Source organism: Ammospiza caudacuta, chromosome 4 (genome assembly GCF_027887145.1).
Source record: "Ammospiza caudacuta isolate bAmmCau1 chromosome 4, bAmmCau1.pri, whole genome shotgun sequence".
Classification (NCBI taxonomy): Eukaryota; Metazoa; Chordata; class Aves; order Passeriformes; family Passerellidae; genus Ammospiza; species Ammospiza caudacuta.
In genome coordinates, this window is record NC_080596.1 from 42,815,529 (window position 1) to 42,843,044 (window position 27,516).

A 27,516-nucleotide genomic window follows, 5' to 3' on the forward strand; every position below is an offset into this window, starting at 1 on the left:
CTTGATATACCTCTTATCTCTTAAAGTGGTTCCTCAACCTACCTTGATAAACAGAAACCTATTCAGACTCATCCTAGTGAGATCCAGGTACAACAAACCCATGAGCAGGGGATTCTTAAACAAAAAAATAATGTTAAAACCTCCAAACATCTGCAAATCCAAACAAATAAAAATTGGATCCCTGAAAGGTCAATATTTTTAAATCTGCCTCAATAGAAGCAATGCAGAAAGTAAACTTGACCTTTATTATCAAAAGAGAGATCATTTTGTAAAAAGTTTAAAAAAAAAAAAAATCCAACATATTAGTTACATTACACTTCAGGCTCTAGATCTCTCAAGTTTTCCAATGCCTTAGTCCATGCAGAGAGAACTTCCAGGGGCTAATTTAGAATTTGCATGGGTTTATCCTTTGAAGCTGTTCCCTCTCCCTGATCTCTCACAACAGCTCTGGGTGACCAAGTTTCTAAGACAGCACATGGCTAAATGCCCACAGACGCTGGACTGTGTTCAAAATGCAATTCAGTTAACAAGCACACTAAAGTCCTCCAGTGGTAATAACTACTCCTTTGCTCACAAACTTGCAAATCCTTTATTTGCCAAAGATTACTGCGGCTTTTTAGACTGTGGAAAAAAGTTGAAACTACTCACTAGAAATTACTCTATACGGCCTTTTAAAGAAAGGACACTAAAAAGAAAACAAGTAGCTTAACATATTTTCAAATATCCCTATGTAGCTGTCTAATAGCATAAATGTACTTCAATCTTTAACTGGGTCTTGTAAGTAATGGCAAAAGAACTTCTTGGCAACTCCTAGCAGAAAAAACCTGACATTGTCAATTTGCAGTTTGCATAGCCAATGCTACATACACAGAGATAAGAAGTACACTTCCACATTTATGCTTTTTTTTTTTTTTGGGAACTAGAATTCCAAGCATATACCACAGCTGTTATTCAACACCTGAATATCCAAAGCAGGTCTTCAAACCAATAGTGACAAAGCTACATAAAGAGCTTGTCACCGTCTTGATTGTACCTACCATACATTCAATCACAGCACTTACGTCAAGTTCAAACAGAAAATGAAGGTAGTTTGTGACAATGTACAAGTTAACAGCAAATTAGTTACCTAGTGAAGGCACTAACAGGTGAAGCACTAACAGTGGAGTGGCTGCTGCAACACAGAACTAAGCATGGACAAAATTCTTCCAAGAAACGCTTTGCAGGGTCTCCCAGAGATGCACCCTGCCCCAGCTATGCCTAGAAATACCCCATTACTATATATATATATTTATATGCATATATATAAAAGACACATAATATATATTTTATAAGATATAATATATATATTATATATATTATAATATATTATATGTTATACTCCAGTTATCTTAAACTATGGTTCAATAACAGCTTTCCTCTCAAATTCAAGATTCTGCTTTCTAAACTTCCCTTTCCACTATAATCCTTAACTAAAAGGTTGTTGGAAATTACAGAAGCAAAACAAAAGGAGTTTCTTTGGGTCTCCACTTTCCGTAGCAATTATTATGGCTTTATATGTACACATTGAGCAATGCAGCAGTTTTGGGGTTTGTGGTTTTTTGTTTGCTTTCCATAAATAAGAAGAGAATTACACCAACTCTCACTACCATGTCCATGACTTCTCCAAAACGAGCTTCTTTCATATTTCAAGTCTCTGGCTGGTGCCCATGCTTCCCAAAGAGGGAATTAGTCTGACCTGGTCTGCCCTCTGTGCATGACACTGCAGCTGCATTTGCAGGCTGGGAAGGGGACTCAATGGCTCTAAGGAGCATTTTCTTGAGCAGAAGTGTTTCATATGAAGTACTGCAGGTTCTTCTAAGGCTCTTAGTGAGGGAATGAAAGAAGGAGGACAAATGCCCACAGAAGAACTTCCACGCCACCGTTACGGTGGCCTGAAATTTCAAAGCAGCTCTAATTCGCTCAGCAAGCTGCTGCACAGCCTGGTAATGTCAATTAGAGGTAGAGGACCTTAAAAGACCTTAGAATTAGAGGTAGAGGACCTGGTCATTACCCTACACCCACCTGTACTACTCAGAAGGTGAAAACTAAAGATCTCTCCTAACAGTTTTCTTCAGGCCTACGACAGAAAAAAACATACACCAAAGATACACCTAACACACTTCTATCACATGCAGACAAAATAGCATTCCATCTGGCTGTATTTGCCGGGACAACAAAATTAACTGAAGCTGTAAGTGCATTCTAACCATGCTCAATACCCAAAGGTGTTTCACCACACTTACCCACGCCTGCTTACTAGTTTGAAAGAACAGCATATCCAAGCACCATTTACATACATGAAGTTATCTGGGATTCACAAAGGAGGGTCACCAAGGAGAATCTCTCCAGGAAGCTGATCACTTTGGCACCCTCTGAAAGCTTGAGTTTTGAGTGCAACAGGTGCTTACATCTAAAAATTGCACTTAGAAGAAGGGGTCAGTGACCACTCTTTATGTATGGTCTGATACTCTGAATGCGTTCCCTGGAAATGGGTATCTGTTATCCCAGTAAAGTTTCTATCAGAAGTTTAAAACCATCCAGCAAGTGTTAGCAGCTGCCCAGCCATCAGAATGTCTTGCTTCACACTGGGCAGCTCCCCAGCATCCCAGTGCCAACAGGCCAGCCATGGACACCCTGAGTCACTCTGGATCACAGAATCTGGCCCTCAGCAGCTGGTTGCCCCTTTTCCCCACTTTGTCGCCACAAAGATCAGACCCTTGATCTTTCACCTAAAAGTATAGCTAAGAGTAAAGACTTGAGATTTCTACTGAGGATGTTGGCTCCATAATTTGTTTCTTTCTACATATGGGTCTGACATAAGTCTGCAGACTGGGACAAAAACATGGGATTGCATTCTGTTTTCACATAAGTGCAAGCCCAGAGTAACTACTGACCTAATACACTTATTTGGGATATAAAACTGAGTAAATAAGAGAACTCAAGCCAAAATAACTCTTAAAGATTTCACTTCTTTAGTTTATGACTTTTATACTCCTTAACAGATCAGAACAGTCCCATATTTTTAATATGCAAAGCGTATTTCAGGTCTAGCATGCTCAGTTGAGGAAAACTGCATTTATATTTAATTATGAAAAAAATTATATTTGTTCTCTAAATACACTGCTTGAAAGCTTTTCTTTTCCTGTTAGCAATATTGCCAAATCTTATTTCCATCTTCAAACAGAATTGTTACTGTTTTATTTAAACTCTTGGAGGCACGATTCAAACTTCCACATATGTTTCCATACAAAGCCCAGTAATGACAAAAAGCTCAAAAAAAATTAAATATTTCTTCCAAAGCCAGAAAGGTCATTTGGACTGAGATGCCCAAGATTATTGACTGGATTTGGCTCACTAGAATAATTCCTTCTGCACGTAGCTACAGCTTCCTCCAGTGCTCTTTTTCAGATATTTCAAGATGTAAATAAGGGCAAGCTGGGGCTGCACGAATTACTCACACAGCTTGCTCCCTGTCATAACATTTATGGAAAGATCACAGCTCTTCTCTCTTCACTTAACTAGAAAGAGACAAGCCATGAAGATACCTACTCTGGTTTACTGATCTATGATGGATGAATATACACTCATATAAAAGCAGCATATGTGCTTGTAAGAGGACAATTAGGGACAAGAAGAACATCACCTCCAATTATGTGATGAGATATATAATCACTATAATGAAGAGAGACACCCATGTCACTCCCTGATCAGCATAATAAGGCTGCAATGATGTTTGAATTCATCACTTGAATCTGTAGACATTGAAACTGCCTTACTAGTGCCACATGCAGAAGAGGGAAGGGGGGTACAATTCACTCTTGTTTCCTTTTATATCTGTGAGATTCTCATAATGCTGTCTCACTGACAACACTGGAATGTAGACATCACTTACTGTGGTTTTAAAATCAATCTTCTAGTACTATTTCACATTTAGTCTTCTATGCAACAAGTATATATAATATTAAATATTAGAAGGTAAATCACAGTTTTATTTTAACTATCATGAGATTATATTTTCATTATTTTGCTTTGCTGGAATCACAATTTTTCATATTTGGGAGTGCTGGCATTTTACTGCAGCAGGTAAAAAAAGGGTTTTCTATGTGACCCAGCAGATAACAATGACATAGGAAGCACTTCTGCAGCAATAATGTAGATTTGTTTATTGCTCCCCCTATCTTTATAGGTTGTTGTTTTACACACCATATAAAACACTTGCAATTTATTAGTAAGGCAATTTAAAGTAGCATGGTAGGACAGCTGAACTGTTCTTCCAATTACAGTTTGCAGGCATTCAAGAATACATTTTCTCCTATGCTTTGTTTCTGTCAATGCACATTAGCAATCATAAATATGAGACTGACAGGGTCAGGATTATCAAGTTTAAAAAAATCAAGGTACTGCACTGGATTTGAGGTAAGAGTTTTAATTCACTTTAATTTCCACTTTCCTTTCAATGAAATTAAGCAGCCTTTTGCCATAAAAACACGAATGGGAAATATAAGAGACTGTATTCAGTGTTCCTCATTTGCCATATTTTCTATGAAACTATCACTTGAAGTACTGAGGCAAGAACTGCACTTCACCTACAAGTCACCTGGGTCTTATTGTAATTGCAATCTACTCAAAACAACTTTTTCTGTTTTAAGCAGAAAGATTAATTTTATTGCACTTCACAGTTGGGGGAAAATATGACAAAAAAATGAGGTAACTATAAAACACTTTTGACTCAGATGAAATGAGTGAGAGAGAGGTGACTTGGGTCTCACTTCTCCACTCAGAATAAAACTATTAAAGGAAGATGAAGCAAGAAGGCAGGAGGAGGAGAGAAAGAGACCCCACATTTGGCATCTGAGAGCACAGGCAACTATTTCATTGGCACTGCCATAGGGGCTTCTGAGCTTATCTAAAGGCACATGCGTGGACAGTCACATTTAGATATGAAACAAGTTATAGTCATGCATGTATTTCATGCAGATTAGGGAATAAAGACCTGTAAAACTCCTTTTATTGAGATACTTTTAAGTAAAGCTACTAACTCAGTGGCTTCTGTCTTGTGCACATTGTGATCACCTTTTATAATATGAAATTATACAGAACACAACAATACAATACCTCAAGTGAAAGCAGTCAGCCTTCTACTCACCCACATCAGAAAGCATGCACACTGTGATTTGACTGTATGATGAGTCAGGCAGCTAACAATTACAAAATCTTTTCTAAATTAAGTCATGATTTTGGCATAAAAATATGTTTCACCCTAAATATGAACAGTTGTCTTGATAACGCAGATTTGCTGCATTCTACTACCCTGAGATTCCAACTGTCAATGAGTATACAGACTTGAAATCTTATGGCAATAAAGTACTAACAAGCATAAGAAGTAAATATCCTGGAGTCTTAACATACACCTAGGTAAGATACACCAAGACTGCAACAAGTATAAGCATGAGGTCCTGAAAAACAGTTTACTAATCTCCAATTTTAGTCTCTCCTCACCATTTAACAGAGTCAGCATCCTACTTTCAGTTGGGAGAGAGCTCATTTCTTCTTAGGAGCTGGTACAGGGTTGTGTTTTGGATTCGGTATGAGATTGACACTGAAAACACAGTGTGTTGCTGGGTAGTGCTTAGCCTAAGCCAAGGACTTTCCAGCTTCCCTTGCTCTGCCAGCAAACAGGTGCCCAAGAGGCTGGGAGGGAGCACAGCCACAACAGCTGCCCTGAAGTGGCCAAAGCGATATTCCATACCAGAAAACATCACAAACAGCATGGAAACTCAGAGGAGCCCATCACTGCTCGAGAATGGGCTGGGCATCAGGTGGGAAGCAACTGTGTTGTGCATCACTTGTCTCTCTTTGGTTTTAGTCCTCTCTTTCTTTGTTCTTTCCATTATTATTATTATTACTATTATTATTATTATTAGTCAACAATTCAATTATTAAACCGTTCTTATCTCAACCCATGAGTTTTACCTTTCTTTTTCCAGATACTCCTCCCCATCCCACTAGGAGTTGGGGGCAGTGGTATTTAGCTGTGTGGCATTTGGCAGCTGGGGTTAAACCATGACAGTCAGTATAAAAGTTTTAGGCATTGTAAAAACAGGCAGTTAAAAAAATTTAAAATTTGGCAGTAAATACCTGCTTTCCAGACTATTTTAACTTTAAATTTGTTTTTGGATTTTGAGTTTTCTAAACTGAAACTGACCTACTGGAAACAAAACCATAGAACTAGCAGAGATTAATTTATGGAAAAAAATTGAGTAATTTTACTTCAGCTATAGCAGAATTGTAATGTGACAGTTTTAGACACACATTTGTATTCTTATTTTCAAGTTATCTAAAGAATCTATGTGTAAATATAGATATAGACACATATTGTGAATGTGCATGTGTGTTTGTGTGTCTATACATAAAAGGGTGGGAACAGCATGATTATATTCTATAGCTAGATCTAAACTAAGCAACAGCATCCGGATACAGAACAATACCTTAAAATAAAACTATATGATCTCAGGAAATTCCATACTAAAATTATCTCTCTTTCAATTCCACTGTATTAGCACTGAATGGGAATCAAGACAACAGCTGGTGCTAGCAGCCAGAAGCATTGATCTATATAGAGTTTTTTTCTTTAAAAAAAATTGTGTATGCTTTAGACTCTCTCAGCATATAGAGTATGCTATATAATGCTCCTACTAACTTTGGTTTCTGCATACATTTTACTAGAGCAGTAGGAATAAACTGGATAGCAGTTCCCATCCCTTCATTGCTGCTTTGCTTTATCTCTTTCACCTTCTCCTTCAGCTACTTGCTATGTGCAACTCGGCACCAACCAACAGGATTTAAACACCAAGCAGATGTTCAATACTGCAGAAACCTGAGCTTGATCTGAGGACAAAAGTTTCATATGCTTCAGAAAAATCCCTCATCAATTTCACCAAAGAGGCTATGGAAAACATGAAATGCAACTGAAAAGTGTTGCTGTTGTTACACAGGATAAATGTGCAAGTGCACACTTATTTAAACCTCCCTCAATCAGCCTGCCCATTTAAATGAGGTAACTTTTGAAAACTGAAATTTGTGACTATACCTTGTAGCTGTGGTTACTGAGGCCATGCAATGTATTCCTCATGGCTGCCAGTCCCTGTCTTGCAGCTACAACACAAGACCAGACAGCGTGACTCAGTTGCTTAAACTTTGAGCAGTTACGGCACAATAATCACAGATGTTTTTCAAAGAACAACTACCTCCTTCAAGGCACTTTCTGCTCTAGGGCTATTTTTTCATAGGACATTGCAAAGTGAAAAGCAAACAGGCCCTCACAGCTGGGTTAACAGTACCACTGTGATCTAAGTTATTGATCAACAAATGTCCTAGACTATCCCAAAAAAAAACCCACACCCACTCTTTCTATTCCCAACTGCTTATTCATGCCCTCCCAAAAATTCTTGTCTCCTGGGTAGACACAGGCACATGTGAAGCCAAGAAGTAAACCAGACTAAAACAAAACCAAAACAGTTCAACCGAGCACTCCTTAACCTCACACCTCTGCCCAGGCAAGCTGCCACTCAGATCATGTTCCCAGTCCAGCTCCCCACATCTCCCACTGGCACTCAGGAAGGGACAGTGCAGGTGACAAACAAGCAAGTGGGCAATGGGAATAAATACCATTTGTGCTGGCAGCACAAACCATGCAGGTTCTGGCAGTTAACTGGAACTTCTCCAGTTTGTCCACTTGTAAGACCTTGTTTCTAGCTGTTTATTCAAAGGTTTTGACAGACTTTAACCTGAAGTTTGATTTTCCACTGAGGAACTGTACTAATGTCTGTTTCTTGTCCACATTAATATAGTGCAGGCTCCTCAGAGAAGATTTGTAGCACCTTAAATTGACGGGGAGGTATGATATGGAGTGATGAGAGGACAAAGAAAAAATGGAGGGTGCCTCAGGGGCATACTTTTAAAATCTCCAGTAAAATTTAGCCAACAAATAAGCCTCACAGCTTATGAATTTCTGGTAGACTTTGGCAGATTGCTCTGCTAAAACACAAAAAGTTTTAAGGAGCAATCAAGGTATATTCCCTGCAGTTGCTAAACAAGACCTGCTGTGCAGGTAAACCTTTGGTCTGCAGTGACTCATGAAGCAACAGCAGTGAGAAGAATTAACTTCAGTGTGAAGAAACACAAAACAGGAAAAGGCTCATTTTGCCCTAAGAATAAAATGAGAAAAAGAAAGGACACAGGGAGGGAAGAGAGTGGAGTCTGCAGCTGAAACCTGGATCTCAGAGCAGAAAGTGAGAGAAAGAGGAAAAGAAAGCTGTGATCTGGAGCTGGTGAGGGACATGGGGAGAGACACACACTCCAATGAGGAATATACATTGGCACTAATTTGCTAAAGAAAAAGTGGAAAAGGAATCAAAGAGCCATGACAGCCTGGTGTAACCTCATTCCCATTTATTTACATGAGAAAGGGCAATTAAAAATTATGATTATAGGTACTAAGATGGGAAGGGAGAGATCAGATTATTTCACAGTTTGATGAAGAAGAGAAGCAAGGTGTAGACAAAACACAGTGAGAAATTAGAGACAGATTTAAAACACAGGAACTGCTCAAGAAGCCTAAAGGACACAAGCCTGCTGCCCCCTCAGCTATTTTACTACTTAAACAAAAGCAGCCCTAAATGAGCAAAAAACACTCAAAGGTGTTAAGACACACAGGCTTCTCTCTCTTCAGCTGTATCAGTTTATGCATCAATTCACAGTCCCCAAATTAGGTTCAGCATGTAATTCACAGGCTGCAGCGACGGAGGCAAGTGGAAGCACTTAGGCTGGTGATGCTCCCCAGTTGCCCATAGCCAGCCCCACTCTGTAGAGGACTGGAGGCTGCCCTCTAGGTTTGGATAATACAGCTGCAGGCATTCTTGTTTATCTTTTCAAAGTCCCTAAACATCAGGTAACTCCAAAGAGTATCAGAAGTACATCAGAAAAAAAGCAAGTTTTTAACACTAGCATTATCCAACTTCTGAACACTATTTTTACTGAAGTAGCAAGCTGTAGTGTATTCATACACTTCATACATTTGTGGTTTCCATGCTTGTCAACACTACCAGATTTATCTTGGCTCCAGTGAAACATATTATTTATGTGGAATGACAGCAAGACATTGATAATAAATCTTCATATCACAGCAAGAGAAAGATTCCCAGACTCCAAACTTGTGTCACTGAAAGTCCAAGTACAAAGCAGAAGACAAATAATATTTATATGTCCTTCTGGTAGTTTAGTTATTTCTACAGAAATAATTTTGGACAACTACCTTCGCTCAACATAAATAACCAATGGACAGTCTTGTAAATTGCCAGTGCAAGTTCAGCTGCTCATGAACTACACAGAATTTGTTGCAAAAATTAACCTGTTTACAATTACATCATTAACCAGATCACTTTATCACTACACTGAACACAACCACAGTACTATATAATCACAGGGAAACTTGAGTTGGAGCTTCATAGCTGTTCCTGAGCCATGCTCTGCAGGAAGTACAGCTGACAAGTTAAATTAGCAATCAGACCAGTATTACCAGCCTTCCACTTCAATATTGCTTATTCTTATCCTATATGTATGTACGGAGAAAAAAAGATCAGCAAAATTAGTTTGGCTAATAAGAACCTTATTACCTACAAAGATTAAATGAGAAAGAATTTTATTAGAATAATCTGTTCCCATTGGTAGCCACGGGTCATGAGGAGGTGGTTGTGAAACACTGCATCCAGGTACACAACTACTCTTAATTTTGCTACACAGTAAAGCAAGATCAGCCACTAGGAGTTATTTGCCTGAAGTACTCATAAGTAAACTGTTGCACAGTTACTGTAAATCCAGCAGAAATCCATGCTGCTACCAAAAGGAGTACTTCCCTTCCCAGCTTCCCAACACGTGTAGAGGAAGGAGAAAGAACCAGGAGAACAGAGACAGGTTTCTGGCTGGAGCTCTCTTCTCTCAAATGAAGTACAGCCTTATTTACCATAACTCGTATGCAACACATTTACTTGTCACTCACAGACACCACCTTCTTCAGCAACCAGGGCTGGACCCAGACAGGCAGGATCAATTACACCTTTCTATCAGTTTTGCTTACAGAGCATAATTGTACTAGAAAATTAGTGTATTTCAGACAACTCTAGTAAAACCACTGCAAACTCAGTAAGGAAAAAATAATCAAATAATACAATTTGTCCTTCCAAGGTACAGCTCTGGCAGAGCTTGGCATTAAATACAGTGACCTTAAAGAGGGTGGTAGAAACTTCTCAAACTGTGGTGATCTTCACTGGCTAGAGTCAGAGAGGTTGTGGGGTTTCCTTCTTGGTTTTATTTCAATCTCCTAGCAGACTTTGAAGCCATTGTTGCAGCCCAGCTAAAGCACGTACATATCAGAGTCTCAAGATGCTGGCTGCAAACTAATTCTGATTTTATGGAAGCAGATGGGAAAATTGGTAAGTAGTGGATTAGAGTAGTTCTGCATGAAATTGTTACTTTAATGATTACCAAAATCATTAATTCCATTTTTCTTTCATTTATTAATTCAATTTTTCTTTTAGAATTGCTACTCAGGTATCAGTGCAAGTTTTGTAAGAAAAGCAATTAATTTCATATCTTACTAAGACTTTGCATTTACTTTAAATTCTTCAGTACTGCACTAACTCAAAGTGAAAAGGAAATTCCAATTCTGATTAAACTAATTAGCTAATGAACACAACCCACTCTGGCTCAGAAAAAGGTTTTTTAATAGCTTCCTTATTAGGCAGTTTGAAGGTAAAAAAAATGTATGTATAGTGATGACAAAAATTTAAGTCTTTAAAGAATACATGTGAAATAGTCTAAGTTGGGGCTTTATGATAATGCACATACCAGGGTTTTTGAGGAAGGAAAGAACAAAATCAAAGCTAAATACAATTGTAATTGTTTTCACAATTGTAATAAATATGTGCAGAACAATGACAGAAATCAATAGGTTGGCACAAATATGAAAAAATATTTATAATTCAAAAATGTTATCATGATCCAGAAGAACTTCAATTTTATTCAATATATGACTTGTTGGAAAATATCTCTATTATAACAAAAATTATTTAAACAAATATGCCTCAATGGGACCTTTGGCAAGATGCATAAATTCCTCAAATGCAGCAGATCATGGTACTTTTCTAGTAAGCAGAAGAAAAAAATGTCACAATGGCACAAAGCAGAAGGAAAAACAATGCAAGGATAAATTTAAAAAAAAATCCTAACCCTAGATGACTTCATCTTCTTCAGAAGACTACAGACATTTCTGAGGGGTAACACTCAATGTCTGCTAAAGATCACATTGTATAATCTTTATCTGAAGGTCTTCTCTTAATTCCCTTATCTTCTCCCTCCTCCTAGAAGATGAGAATAGGGAATTAAGGGAAATTTGTGACTCAACTCCACCTCCTTCTTGTAAATATCCTTGCAACTGTTCCTGTACTTTTCTATGGACTAGGGCATCGAGAGAAGGAAAGGATCTCATGGATTGCCCGTGTACGCAGCACTGCACTACTGTTCATCAAATGCACTTGGAAGATGGAATTTCCTACTAATGAATCCATAATAGGGGTTTTCAGGCACCATAAACACCTCAAAACAGCTACAGATTTTAATTCTGACCTGGAGGGAAAATATTTCCCTCAATGTGGCAAAGCCACAGGCAGACGGCAACTAAAGAGACACTTCAGATATAATAAAGGTCTGAAGATGAAAATAAAATCAGTCTCTTAACCAAGAGGGTGAGAGAAATCTGACAATGCACCCACTGACTCTGACTGGCCAAAATATATGAGCTAATGAAATTTGTATTTGACTGAAATACAGAATAAAATAATTAAATGACACATTTATGTTTCTTCTTTAGTTTGGTCTTCAAAATTTAAGGACATATATCCCAGATCCTCAAATTAAATGCCCTTTCTTCCTCCCAAGTGCTCAAAATAACTTATGTGCCTGTGTGACACAAGGTTCAAATTATAAATCTTAATAATATTATTCAAAATTATCTATAGAACAAGTCTTTACATATACTGCAAGTCTACAAAACCAAAGAAAACTCCACTGCCCCCAAAGCAGCACCATCATGGTATGAAGTAGCTCAGAATCTACCAACTGCTAATAGAATCTTCAGTATGAAAACAGACCAAGCCATGGACAAGACATCCTTAGAGAGATACTGAAGAGGCAGAGGGATGTCTTCTAATATCCTCAATACAACAACTGCGCAAGTTAGGTGAGTAGGAGGGGAGGGCTCTGGAGAAACTGATAATGTCCAAATATTCTCCTTAAACAGAACAGCACACGCCACTGACACAACAAAGGCCACTTGCAAACCATTAACTTGCCCCAGTGGGGTATTTCCTATATTCTTATGCTTTAGGCTAGGCTTGACATGTATCTAAAAATTTGCAAGCATGGGCAGGTTTTAAAATTTGCTTGGTCATATGCACCTAATTAGTGCACATAACCAAGCCCTCACAAATCCTGCCTGACAGTGACATCTTATTGTTAGCAGGCATAAACAGTCTTTGCAAGACTGCTGACATATTTCACAGATCACACTGAGACCATATCTCATTTTTAAAGAAAAATCATTAAGGACATTAAATATACAGCTCATGGTTTATAACTCAAAAGATAGCTAGTTCCATTAAATCTCTTACTGTGCACATGTGGCAGGCAGAAAAACACATTAAAAGCATAATGAACACAAAAGTCTAAATAATCATACATCATCTTGAAACAGGCCCCTAAGAACAATTTTTATGTGAATTTTGAGGAAGTAGTAATAACTATGAAATGCCTTCCCCCATCCTGTCCTTCAATATAAATATGGGTAGCTCTTTAAAGGAGACACTTTAATCATATGTCTGACATGTTACAAAATACTGGTGTATCAAGACACATTTTTAAAACAAATACACAGGTGGAATTATTAGGAAAGAGAACAAAAAAATCATTGTGTCCCTACACACATCTGTTGTGTCCCACATATGGAATCTTGTGTGCCCTCCTGGCTCCCCCCTCTCCTTGTTCTGCGGTCTTAGAGAGAATTAAGAAGGCATGAATTCAGGCGATCAAAGGTAAAGAACAGTTTCATTTCAAAAAGCGGTTACATAAGTGAAAGATCTTTAGCCTGAAAAAGAACAGTGGAGAAAGGAACTCAATAAAACCACAAGTGGCATGAACAGAATTTCCCCCTGCCTTGTCCAGAGGAGGGACTCTGGAAGTTTCATATTTAATCAGCAGGTGTCAGAACCAATCCTTTTGTTTGTCTTGGTCCTTTGTTTGGTTGTGTTTTAATTTACTATTATGTATAGTAAACGGAACATCCACTTAAAGGCATACTTGTTGATACAGAGAAGCATTGATGTGAAAAGCTTCTGTGGGCTCAATGAACACCTGGAGAAAAGTTAACTGAAAGCTATTAAAGAAAACAAAATAACACACACACCCCATCATTTAAGGCAAGGAAGTTCACCAGCTGCAGCCAACAGCCTGTCAGCATGCAGAGACACTTTCCATTTCTTTGCTCAGAGGGAGGTTGTCAAGCAGATCCTCACTATCACTAATTTGGCAGGGCTTTGGATGGTAAGGGCATAAATAAAAAGAAAAGAAGGCCAGCCAAAAGAAACTAAGAGGCACTGAAAGACCAGAAGAGTGCCTGCAGCCAGGTGCATGTTGCCATGGCTGCCCTTGACAAACATGATGAGTCTGGGGATGCTGCAAAAGTCGGCTGCTGAGTTTTCCAACTGAGGTCCCCAGCTGGCCAAGGAGTGAGCAGCAGGTACATGCTGACACACCGGGTATTTCTCCTGAACCTGGTCTGTGGGATGCAAAGGTGGAAGAACAAAGTGCAATAGAAATTTCCCAAGTCATTTCCATGTGGTGGTTTGAGGACAAATCAGCTGGATGTTGTGCATCAAGCTCCCTACAGGTGAATCAATCAGGGCAGCTCACATGCTCAAGGATAAAAAAAGAAACTATTGGGGGCAGGACTCATTGGGTACTGTCTTCTTGCAGGAATAGAGATGGCCATGGCTAAGAGGCAGCTGGAGACAAGGGTGGGCCGGGGGGAAGATGTGACAGATCATTTCTCATCACGCACTGTGTGTGAGGAATCCAACACCACTCTCCAATCATCCCCTGCCGCATCAGTGGGGCACAGGGTGCAAGTTCAGTGGCTATAGAGCATGGGCTCCCCAATCAGATTGCTGAGAATGGCACATAGGGCTAATCAGGCATTTTGTCTGACCAGCTACAGATAGTCTTCTACTCTTATGTGACTTCAATACTCCATATATATAGCACAAGCCAACTAATCATGGAGTAAAGCAGCAACTTACAAGCTCAAAGTAAAAACAGATCATCCATCTGTCACATGAGATGAGGATTTGAAAATTTCATTAATTTTCTGAAACTGCTAGCTAAGATATCCAAAGAGTTTCATTACTACAAAGAGCCTTTTTATGCTGTTAATCCAGATTAGTAGTGACTGCTCAATTTAGAGTTTGCCTAAATCTTTAGTTCTACCTGATGCAAGAGAACAGGCTAATTCTTCCTTCCTTTGAAACATGGCCCTGCCCTCTGAAAATTCTTCTCTGCTCCTTTCCCTACTTCCTGCTCCAAATTCATGGTTCATTGTGCTTTTACTGCTTTACAGCCCATCCACAGATATTTGAAAAAGGAAAGTACTTCAGAGCTCCTCTACAGATTTTTACTTCTTTATTTGTTTTTAGTGATTTGATCACCTGCTGGCCCAGCCACATGGAGAAATAAAAATCATTAATCTTAAAAGTCTTCATCATTTTCATAACTGATACTCAGAGAGAAATCGGCAGCTCTTCTAGGATAAGAAAAATGAAAGTTTTATTACAAAACACTTTACAACTCTTAGTTTACAACTCTTAGCTGTACAGACTGCCTTTCATCAGACTTGAACACCGCAATCTTGGAGAGAACCACAACTGTAGGCAGCCCTTCATCAACCAGTTTGCCACTCTGAGGTGGTCTGATCTCAGTCTGAGTCCAGCTGTCAATTTACACTACCTCCCTCAGCACACAAACACTGAACCCCTCCCAAGAGGGGACATTCTCACGTGTGCAGCGCTATTGACACGGCATTCCTGGCAGCTGGAACCAATTGCACGGAGGTACCAGGAGCTGCCCACCTGCTGGGCTCTGCTCGGCCACAAAGGCAGCCCAGACCACTCCAAACCGTGCGCTCAAAACAGTTCCCACAGCTCAGAGTGTGCCTGGGAACACAGGGCAGAAAGCACAAACTCAGCAGCACTGACACTCCAGCCAGCAGGGAAAGCCTCAGAGAATTTGATTTGGAGCCTCTTGCTTCTGTTGTCTGGCAGTTTAGATGAAATTAAACTTTACAAAGGAGACATGCCAATACCCACCATATTGGGCATCACATCTGTGGGACTTTTGCAGCTATTAATGTTCTCCTGAAAGCTGTGCCCTGTGGGCTGCTCAACAAGATCCTTCGTATTTTTAAATGAACCAACATTTTGCCCTTCTCTAACCAGCCAGAAAAACATTTGACTGGAAAGTCAAAGTAATCGTCCTTCCTGGAAAAACAAATTCTCCATATTTCCTGATTGTACTGTGCAAGCCTGCTTATTAACATGACCATCTCATTTCCTCCAAATCACAGAATATTTCAGTACTAATGAACTAAAGGAAGTAAAATTAGAAAATATCCTTGTGGCAAAGAGATATTGGATGCTTAATATGAAAAACTGACATTTATAAGTCAAATGAAACAAAGTAAATTGTTGTATTTGTACTGCAGCAGTGCCCTGCCCATTATGCAAGATGTGCTGGAGAGTGGGTGGGGTGAAGAGGAAGTCCTAGGCTCTGTTTTAATTTGGAAACATCTGTCCCTAGGGAAGGGACAAACGTCAATAAAGCATCAACTCACAAGTTTATTTTCTATTTTCCTTCCACAGTTAATTCTACTGCTGATCTAACCATAATAGTATAATTTTTATAGAACTGCTACTTACCTCCACCAAGACTCTTGATTATTATTACTTTTACAGGCAAATTACATTTCTGTCAAGTTTATCTGTGGGTAGTTACAAACAGGTAGAACTGGACTGATTGAAGTTCCCTATTTCTAAGATGAAATAGGAGTGGTGTATTCTAAGTAATAGTGAGTGTGCAATTAAGCAGAGATTCTCTCTTCAGCAGCACACCAAATAAAGAATTATCCTATTAGAGGTACAAAATACAAGCACTGTCTGTGACTTTCAGTGAAAGCTTCTATTATGGTATCCTCACAGTCTCCACCTCACAGCAGTCACAAAGCTGTCACACAATGTGCAGCACCTCACAGTTGTTAGTCAAGAAGAATGACAGGTCAGGACTGGTAAATTCACAGGGCTCCAAAGGCAGCACTTAAAACGAAAATAGATTATTTAAAAAACCAACAAAACAAACAAGAACACGAAAAAAAACACCAAAACCCTCTCAGAATTACTTCCAGCACTTGAGGTAAGAAATGCTTTCCCTTCTTTTTTTTTCTTAGGGAACAAAGAAAACCAAAGAGACTTTTCCTTAAGCAGACTGGAGAGTTGACGCACCAGCTGTAACTTTCCCCCTCTCCCTCTGAAACAAATACACCCATTAAACAAACTAACTAGCCCTCCAAACATTTGATTGTCCACACAAACATGAGTAAGTCAAGAGCAGATAAGATGTAAAGCTTCACTTGGCCAGTTTTTCTCTTGGCTCTAAATATCGTAACCAATGCCACAAGTACATTCTGGACAGCTGGAGCAGTTCACCACAAATGCATTTGGCCAGCTGAATTTGGCAGTTGAATTAACTTGAAGGACAACAACAGTAGTTTTGCTTCTTTCAAACAATTTCAAATAGAAAATAATATTTCAGTTGGAAAACACCTACACCAATCACCAAGTCCAGCTGCCTGACCACTTCAGGGCTGACCAAAAGCTAGAGCATGTTGTACAGGAATTGTCCAAATGTCTCCAAAACACTGACAGGCTCAGGGCATCAACCACCTCTCCAAGAATATTATTCCAGTGTTTGATCATCCTCTCAGTAAAGAAATGCTTCCCAAAGTCCAGTCTAAACCTCCACTGGTGCAGTTTAACTACTCGCACACATCTAACCACTGCACCTGAGGGACAAGAGTTCAGCACCCTTCTCTCAACTTCCTCTCCCCAGAAAGCTGAGACAGCAGGGAGGTCACTCCTCAGACTCCTTCTCTCTGAGCTGGATGGACAGAGTCCTCAGCTGCTCCTCACAGGACATTCCTTTCAGCCTTGTCACCAGCTTTGTTGCCCTCCTACAACTACATCAAAGGACCTTCACATCCTTGAATTCTGGGGCTCAGAACTGCACACAGAACTCAGGGTGAGGCCACAACAATGCAGGAGAGCAGGGTATCTGCTGTTTCTAAAAATCTTTAGAAATATTAAAAGTTTCCACACCTGCTTGTGGGGTGTTGGAGGACTTAATATGGGTCATCTTCAGGGAAAAATATTAGGAAATAGCCAATTGTTGCATCTGTTCTCAGAAGCTATCCCGTCTGCTTAATTCCTCTCTCCTCTCTTTCTCAACAGACCATAACTATTGAGCAAGCCAAGTCAAAGAATGAAACCATATAATTGTGTAAAGGATTTTGTTCTTCACAATTCCTGAAATAACTTAGTGCTTTCTCAGTACTGCTGCAAGAAGGTAGGAGAAGTAACACAGGTGATGTCACACTTGACACCAGACAGAAATACATGTCATTTGAAATACGTGTCATTTGCTCCCCAGCAGCCTTCGGGCATCTTCTTCCAAGAACTGCCCAATTATTTGCCAGGATTTTCCCTTGTTCAGTATAAAAAGTCCTGCTCAATTCAGCAAGGAGGAAGATATAAAATGTCTTCAACAGTTTTTAAGCTGCATTCTGAAGGTCAAAGTATCAGAAAACTGTGAGTGAGTGGGTAAAGTCATTATCTGAACACTATGGAGTAATACAGAGTTAGGGTGACAGCAGTGTCAGGTAACTGATGTCATTAACTTCCCCAAGCAATCATTCTTCATTGAAGTTAACCATAAACAAGATCCCAAAAGTTAGCTTCAGATGACATATGGCCTTAGTAACTACATGAAGAATGATTACACACTCATCTACACTCAGTAAAGACTACAATAGTGTCAAAATACAACAACTGCTATGACTTTTTTCCTTTCCTTATCAAAAGTTTCCCCCCATGTTTTCTCCTCCTTCCCCAAAGAACATTTCTCTCGGTTACTTTGTTAAAAAGGAGCTTCTTACTATAATATCAACTCCTTCCACTGACAACTGCAGTCTCTAAATACTTGCAAGGAGTTGTAGCTATCTTAGACAAGCCGGAAAATTTCAAAAGAAAAAACCCATCAAACTACTTCAGAGTTAAAGGGATTGATTCATGAAGATTATGATGGAAGAACAGAAGAATAAATGAATTACAGCATAGCTATTTCCTAACTAAATTCTGAAATGCAACAAAGAGGGAGAACAACACAAAATATTGTCACCAAAAGAACTTCTGAAGCAGATAAACACAAAACAAGACAAACAAGTTGACAAAGTCAACAAACAATCCATGCTCCTGTAAGTTATCAAGGTTTTAAATTAAAACTCTGGTGCAATTTATGCAGCAATTACTTTCTTTGAAGTAGGTAACACACATGGAGGGGAAATTGGTACTACATTATCACTCTGAATAGAACCAAAGTGAAATTTAAAAAGTAATAAACATTTATAATAGATAGGGAAAACAATCATACCTATCCTACTTACTAAGCAAAATTTAGTACTTTACCAAACAAAACTCCTAAGAAGCAACTTAGTCTTTAAAAGAACTTTCAGGGACAATCTTGCTTGGAATTTCTTATAACTCATCCTACAAACAGCTGTAACACATTTTTTTTACATTAAACAGGATATTACATTTGATAGGAAACCAGTGTGACTTTAGTTGGATTCCCTTTTTTTCCAAAGATTTTTTTTTTTCATGAATCACTGACCACATTTAAAAAAGCAGCAGCAGAAGGTTCTCAACAGATTTCTGTCCTGGATGCAGGGTATCAGTGGGAGATAATTTTTACCATCACTCTCAGCTACAACAGTCTGAAGTCTAAGTCCTGGTTTATTTTTACTAAAATAAGTGGATACACACCATTGAAAAACAGGCAAGACTTTGAATACACACAACGTAAGTGAGCATAAAAATAATACTTTTGATGAGATGCTTCTGTAGGCCTCATTTAAACTGCAGTTAAAATTACCTCCACAGCTTTTTTTATAACCTTCATAAATGCATGGGATTGCTGCTGACAAACAGCTGAAGTCCCTCCCAGGCACACTAGCGTTCTTACACCAGACAGGAATGCTCTCCAAGAACCAGAAAGTGCAGTGAGCTCCTTGAACTTAGTACTGTACTTTAGTCACACAAAAGGCCAGACCAAAGTTTAATATCTATGTTTGCAGAAGCATTGCTTACTCTTTAAAACAATTACTGCTACCAATGTTCATCCTGTTGTATCTGCTACAAATAACGGTTCTAAAAAAAACCAGCATCTTTTTGTGTTCACGTGTCTGAAAAGAGAGTGGCTACACGCATACACGCAAGAAAATTTGCAGCAGACTAAACAGCAGCAGCAGGAAAACATCTTCTCCCTACATGCTCTACTTAGCACTGCTTAAGGACAGGGAGTGAGGTGTGTGCTTGTTTTCAGAACAGACCAGCAGCCTCCTCTCTCACCTGTGCACAGAACACTGAGCAAAGCACTTGGTGAACTAACAGGTGACCATGAAACTGATGGATCTGAGATTGTACCATGGAGATACAGTGACAGCAGGAAAGCCAGGAAACTGACACGCTGCTTTCCCTCACACTCCCACTCACTAACAGTACTTAAACTCTGTTAGCTGTCAATGAGCAGCACTGTATGATTAGGTCAGATTTGAAATAATTTTATAATAATCAAATTTAAAAGGTATATTTCAGGTAGAATCCAAGAAAAATGTAGCTCAAGTAAGTGCATGCATTTACATTGCGCTAAACCACAGAATCACAGCACAAACTGCTCTGTACTTTATTGCTGTCTGTGTACAGAGGCCCCAGTGAAATTTTCATGGATGTGCTTTACAACAGGTAAATACATTTTCATTTGCTATTCCCATTCTAATACAAAACTAAAAAAATTCACCTAAATATAGTTTTAAACCTTTTCAAACTACACAGGACAATTGACCAATATTGCATTTGCACAGTCACATAATTCTCAAGGCTATGCAACAAAATGATGGTGCAGCTATGGCAAACCCTGCCAGCTGTGTAGTTTCATTCCAGGTATTGTTACCATAATAACCTATTCCTGCTATTGTTACCTCATTGCCATTAATGAAGTCTAGGTACATGCTACTGCCACACCTTTATTTCAATGACCTAAGAAGTTTAATTCCTGCACAGAATACCCACGTGGTTCCTTCAGTTCACTTTTAAACTTTCAGCAAACGAACACGAGGGCATTATTTATTTCTTTAAAATAATACTCTCCCAGGTAGAGTTTATACTCACCCCACGTTCCTTATGCAAAAGGAACACAAGCAGGGACTAAACACATTATAAAAACGCTCAAAGCCAGTACAAGGAGCTGAAGTTGCAAAGAGCTCACCCTCCCCTTGCTGCAGCTGCTCCGAGCATCCCTGCGGGGCGGCGGGTCCGTGCCAAACCCGTGAAATCCGGGGCAGGAGGGCTGATTCCCCCGGGCACGCCTGGAGCAGAGCGCTGACTGAAGGACCAGGCTGCCCCGCACACCGATCTGCCCCGCACTCCGAGCCCCCCAGGCGGAGAGAGGGGCGGGTGCGGCTGCCAGGGGGTCACAGCTCCTCGGGACAGCCCCCTGCGCTGCAGGAAATCCGCAAGAGGTGATTTACGGGCAGGGCTCATTCCCATCCCACTGAGCTGACAGTTCAGCTGAAGAGTATTAATCTGGGCCCTGAAAGCTTGTTAAATAAGGAATCATACCCTTAGGCAGAAAAAAAAAATTAAATAGTAGGGGTGGGGGTAGAAGGGGAGAGGGATGAGGTAGTGTTGCACAAGCTTATCAGTGCCCACTTGCTGCAGAACATGCCCTTGCAAGAGCTGTGTATGAAGAACTACTACTATTTATATCTGTAACACTTCCAAGTTGCTGCAAATCTCTAGAGAAGTTTAAGACGTGAAAATTACCTGCTTAAAAACACAATACCCCTATTTTCTGGCCAGCTTTTCCTCCTATGTTGGAGGAGCCTCAACTTCATTCACACTTTTTAAAGCGCTTTCTAAATCTAAAGCTCTTAAAATAGGAGTGAAGAGAAATATATTGAATGAAGAGTTGATCCAATGGCCTGTATGACCTGCACTTAGGCATCAGTTTAACATGCAGCAGCATGGCATCTTGATGGGAAGTAAAAACATAGCATCTGTGAACTTCCTTGAAGTTAACAAAGTTCAAGCAGTTGGCTTTATAGTGACAATACAATCATATTTTCCTTGACACAATTATTTGCAGTGTACTTATTTAATCCTTTCATAACTACCTAAGATACTCATCTCAACATTCACAGAAACAAATATGTGCAGTATTCACTCACTCAAACAGTTCCAGCAAAAGCAACAAACTCATAACTAAAGGCTTCCAACATGACTAAGTCTGCTTGGATCCAGAATCATTCTCTACTTACTACTCAGCAGTAGTCGGGCACAAAAACGTTTTCCTATTAACGTAATCGCTTTACACATGCTATCCCACTCTCCTTGGTCTCTTGACCTTTCCTTGCTTTGCTGACAGTTCCTCTATTTCCAGGGAGCACTTGCACTTATACACAACGCACTGCAGTGGCAGCTCCCAAAGACTTCGAGGTTTCTTCAAGAAACAGAGTAACTTTCCACACCATATGCTGGGAGCACAAAAGCATCACTGAGGAGAGTACCCTCACTATCAGCTGTTCTACCTCAGCAGTCTAAGTACACAAAGTATGTGCTATGCTCCAGCTTGGAGTCTCTCTGCCTTTTCAGCATAAGCTATTCCAAGGCTTTACAACTCAAATGCCAGTTTCACCCAGTAAATAACTGACTTACAGGCACGGGTTGGAAGGAGTCGAGGTATTTTTACCCTCCACTAAGTTTTGACATTCTTTTTTTTCTTTTTAATTTTTATAAATAGTCTAAGTGGTAAGAGTGGCAAACTGAATTGATTTTGTGTTCCTACTTTAAAATACTGAAGCGTGAAAAACACTTTATACACTTTTAATCAAAATGACCATTGATAGCGTTATTAGCGCTCAGAATACTGCAACGTAAGCATTCAGCTGTAGTTTAAATATTTTAAGAGAGACTACAGTATAATCAGTAAACTTTTCCATGCAGATTTGAAAAGTATGAAAGTATGACTTCTGTGTACAACATATGGTGTACAACAGTTTGCATACCTGAAGTGCAACTAATGTATACTATCAAAACTTGATTTCCTAGGTAGTTACAGTAAAATTTCCCAAACTTTCTAATCAGTAAAGCAAACAGCATAGAAAGAGAAAAAAACCCAGAATATTAGTTTAAATTTTAATCCACACAACTCCCTTCCTGCCCCATACTGAAATGAATAATGAATGAGCTAGGTCATGATTGCTTTCAATAAGTATGTCAGAAATCTTCAAAACAATGAGATGAGGGTAAGACAGACATCAAAGGTCTCCCTAACAATGCCACATGCTTATACAACCACATACTATGCATCTTTTTCATGCATCAGCATACCAGGAACTGCATAACCACAAGTACCAAAGGTACTTGAGTTTTATGTTACGAAACTTAATATGCAAACAAAAATTAACCGAGAATTTTAAGTATTTGTGTCTGGAATCCGAGAATTTAAGCCCGACCTTCACCATGCGTCTGGGCAGAGCTGAGGTTTTCAGACCGGAGCGTCACCTTGCACCTCCCGTCAACTCCGTCACACAGCAGCAGGAGTTCACCCAAAGCGTCAGTAACTCCAAGAGACCTCTCAACAAATGGAAGGTCTGGGGTTTTGCTGTCATGGTCCTCCCACGCCTCCCGGGCCGCTCCGTTCCGGCGCCCAGCTGCTCCCGGAGCGCTCCTCAGCTCGCCCTCCGTCCCCCCGCACTGCTGCCCAGGGCAGGACCCGCTCGGAGGCGCCTGCGGGGCGCGCCCCAGCTCCAGGGCGGCACCAGCCGCAGCCCAAGGGCCGCTGCCTGGCCGGGATCGGGATCGGGCAGTCCCCGCTGCACGGCAGGGGCGCATCCCGCGGGCTGCCTCCGCTCATCAGGTGTTGCGCGTCCCTCTGTAAACGCAGCTGTTCCCCGCGCAGCCCGCCCTCCAGCATCCCCGAAAACTCAGACACTCCTAAAAAAATGCCTTCCCCCACTTTTAAGGAACCCCCCACACACACTTCAAAAAGCTTCTCCCACATTTTTTCCTTGGTGGAATTCCCAAGCCGTCCGTTCAAAGGGACTCGCAGCCTCATGCCCAGAGGAGCTGGCATCTGCAGCGGGGGCACGGGCTTACCTTTGCCTCCCCCGCGTCGGGCTCCTCCTCGTAGTAGCCCTGGCCGGACTCGTAGGCGGCGGCGGCGGCCGGCTCTCGGGGTCCCAGGAGCACGGCGCCCGCGGCCAGGCAGCAGCTCAGGGACAGCACCTCCAGCAAGTGCATGGCGCAGCGACGGCAGCGCGGCGCGGAGCGGGGCAGTCGCAGGAATGCAGCCGAAATTAGGAGGCTCCTTCTTTTCCTCTCCCCCCCTTCTTTCGCTGTCCTCTCCCCCCTCCCTCCCCTCGCAATATCCAAGGCAGTAAAATCCGTGGGACGGAGAAGATGCCGTAGCAGCAGCTCCTATGCGCCTGCAGGGGTGTTCCTAACTTTCCCAGCCGCTTTGCAAATTCTCACCAAAGTTATCCAGAGTTTGCCAGGTAAAAAACCCACCAGGAAACCGGACATCCGAGGCTGCGCTCACTCAGGAGCAGGGGAGGTGGAAAGCGCAGAGAGGAGGAGGAGGGAAGGGAAGGGAAGGAGGGAGAGAGAGAGAGAGAGCGCGCCAGGGAGCAGCACAGCGGGACCGAGCGGCCGGTCGCAGCCGGGGAGATGCCTTCCTTCGGGCGGGCCGGGCCGGGCCGGGGGCTCGGTGCCGAGGGGCCCCGCCGGGCTGTGCCGTGCGGGCGGCTGTCAGCGCGGCCGGGGCTGCGCGGCGCCCGGGGCTGCGCATGGCGAAAGCGCCCTCTGCCTGCGCCTCTGCGCGCCGAGAGGGGCCGGCGGCCGCCTTCCTCCTCCTCCTCCTCCGCCTCCTCCTCCGCCGCCTCTCGCCGGCCGCCGGCGCCCCCGGGAGCGATGGCCCCCAGCGCGGGCAGGAGGCGCCCGGGGCGGCTCTGCCGGGAAGGGGCGGCCGGTGCGGCCGGTCCCGTCCCGCAGAGCTGGGCTCGTCCAGCCACGGCCCCGGCTCCGCAAGACAAACCCCGCGGCAGGTCGCAGCCCCGAGGAAAAAACGACGTGCCCGGCTCGTTTCATTAGGCTCGGAAGCCAAGGGGTGAAGTTCGGTAAAACTCACACAGAGAAATCATCCAAGAAAATTTTTGTGAATCCTAATCAGTTACTTGTTGAGCAGTGTTGGCAGCTTCACTTAAGACAGCATGCAGCTAGTTTTGGCTGCAGCATAAAGGATTTTGCCGTGTTAGAAACAGTAATCCAAAGAGCACCATAATTATTTGTAGCCTTCCTATCAATGACATTTTGAAGACGTCTTCGAAGAGAAGTAACATCCCATTCAGAGCCCTAAATAAAACTGAGCATAGATCCTGTGTTCTGCTTACACTGTGATTAAAAGTTTTAAAAGAAAGCATATTGCTATCAAAGTAACACTCCACTGCCTGCTCAAATCTCAGCTACGCAAAGGAAAATGTTATATTTCTTATACTCTTATTTTTTGCTTGATTATTGACCCTTGTGTAAATATTTAAAAAGCTTTTAGTTTGTTTTCTGCATTACTTGTGTACATCTTTTGGTAATTAGACTGTATGGGAACCAACTGTGTTGGCAGATCCCTGACTGCCTTGACTAGATGCTGGCAGTCTGCTCATGTTACACTGCTCTTATTCTTTGGGAATCCCATTATGTTATTATTTTGGGAGTTATACATAAAGGTGTCTCTGAGAGGCTCTCAGGTACCTCCTGGGTTTTTTTATTTATTTGTTATCATTTACAAGATGGTATTTCAACATGCTGCTACACAAATATTTTGATGCTAGAAAGTAATCACTTCATTTGCAATCAGAATGAAATCTAAAGTTTAAATTGGGCTATATTTCAAGAGGTTGTACAGTCATTAGAAAATTTTTGAAGCACTAATGTTTTTCTAAATACTTTCAAGATAGAGTAAAACAATGAAATAAATACAGGGGTAGAAGTTAAGCAGAACAGCTATGAAGATACAAAATAGCATACATAAATTAAAAAGACCATTGTTCTTCACTGGACCCTTACAGCGCTTCAGATCAAAGCATAGGATTAAAGCCCAAAGAGAGCATAGTCCTGGATGTAAAATCCATCTAAATAGAAATATGGCATTACTGATTTGAGTGTAAATATATTAAAAATCTCTCAGAATTACCACAGACTGGTTTGGAGAAGTTCATGTGCAGCACTTTAATAAAACCTGCCTGACAAATCAAGCACAGATAATATTATTTCAATAAATGAGTGCTGTGCAAGGAGAAGCCGCGGAACTGAATGACAAAACAGAATGAAACATACCACTCCTGCTGTGCCATCATAATATCAGCTGGCTTCATTATTTATTTCCCCAGTTCTCCAGCACTTTCATTCTTCCCCCCACAATTCATAGAACATCCATCATGGGATCAAAGGCTTTTATGTAATAGAGCATTTCCACCAACTGCCCTGTATAGCAAGTTTCAAGTGTCATAATTGAAAGCTAGTAACCATAGTCATGGGGGCTCAAGTCTCAGTCTAATCAAGGTTTTAACAATAAAGGGGTTGAAATCTATGATAGTTTATATGTTCTGTGCACAAACACATAAATACTCCATTAGTTCTGGGACACTAAGGTTTTCCTTAATCTAGACTGTATTTTTCTCCATCCCATAAGAGATGGCTAATTTGAAAGTTTACAAATTAAAATATATTTCATACTTTCTCCACCACTTAATAGTTAATATTTCTCCTCTTGTTTTCAAATTAAGTAGAAATCAGCCTACAGGACAATCAATTTAAAATTCTAAGTGACACTGTGTACACTAACAGTGAGCTGACCTTATAAACACAGGTGACTAAAGAGATATCCTAAAAATGTAGAGACACAGATCTGGATCTGACTGTCCTTTATGCCTCAATGGCAACAAGAGCTACTGTTGAAAAATAAAACAACAATTTTTATGTCAGAAGTAAGAGTCTTTCAAATGAATTCTTTTAATATTGTTTTAAGAAGGAGTTTTAAAAATCCAGGCCCCAATCCCTTGTTCAAGTTGGTGTAATATATGTCTGCCAAGAACACACCACTCCTGTGTCTAGAAATACCTGATGTGCTCCTTTCAGATACATTGTGCTTCTGAAATGTGGATGCATTTCAATGCCTATTTCCTATCCATTTGTTAGCAGTGTGAAAACTCATTGCAAGAAATGTGAGCAGAAAGTGGGACATACATGAGATTTAAGAGCAAGAAAAAACAGTAGCATGCTTTCATAATGAGGTTTACTTGCTTAATGTAGAAATAAATGCTAACAAATGTTTTTTTACAGAATGTGATTTTCATTATCTTTAAATTATTGTGTTTGGTTTAAAGCAATCTCCTTTTCATTCTCCTATTAAACAGACAGAGGCATACTCAAGAGTTAAAATCAGATACCATGGCTTGTTTTTTTTTTTAATACACATCAGTCTTACTGGTAAGTTTCCATGGCATTTATGTTTAATGCAAATCTCAAAAGTAAAAAACATTGCTCCCTGTGTGCAGCAACTCATAAGACTGTGGAAGTGCCATTCTGGAGTCATCCCAAAAGATGAAGGCATTAAGTAAGCTTCCTTAGTTCCTTTACAGATGGGACTCCACCATGCTTCCTCTCATGATTAAAAAAAAAAAAAAAAATCGGGTATTTATCAGTGTCTAAAATATCAGTGTCTGGTGTAGATACCATAAATTAGGGGAAATGTAAATAACCGTAAATGTTTAGGGAAAAAAAAAAAAAAGGTAATCCTGATTCAGTGCCAAACTGGACAAATGAACTGTTCAGTGATACATTTTCTACCATTGAATCATGCAACCCAAAGTTTATTTACACATTTCTTTTCATATTGCTTATCTTCTCAGACTAACCAGCTTTACAGAAGACTAAG

At 40.6% G+C, this 27,516-nt stretch overlaps 1 protein-coding gene across 1 annotated transcript in view; it reads right to left on the reverse strand.

Moving 5' to 3' along the window:
• The window catches only part of VEGFC (vascular endothelial growth factor C), a 68,248-nt gene extending 44,331 nt beyond the window's left edge, over positions 1–23,917 (reverse strand). The window contains exon 1 of the mRNA XM_058804067.1: positions 23,685–23,917. Coding sequence (XP_058660050.1) covers positions 23,685–23,828 — 144 coding nt within the window. The 5' untranslated portion in view covers positions 23,829–23,917. The remainder of the gene's footprint in view (positions 1–23,684) is intronic.
• Positions 23,918–27,516: the final 3,599 nt, after the last annotated feature.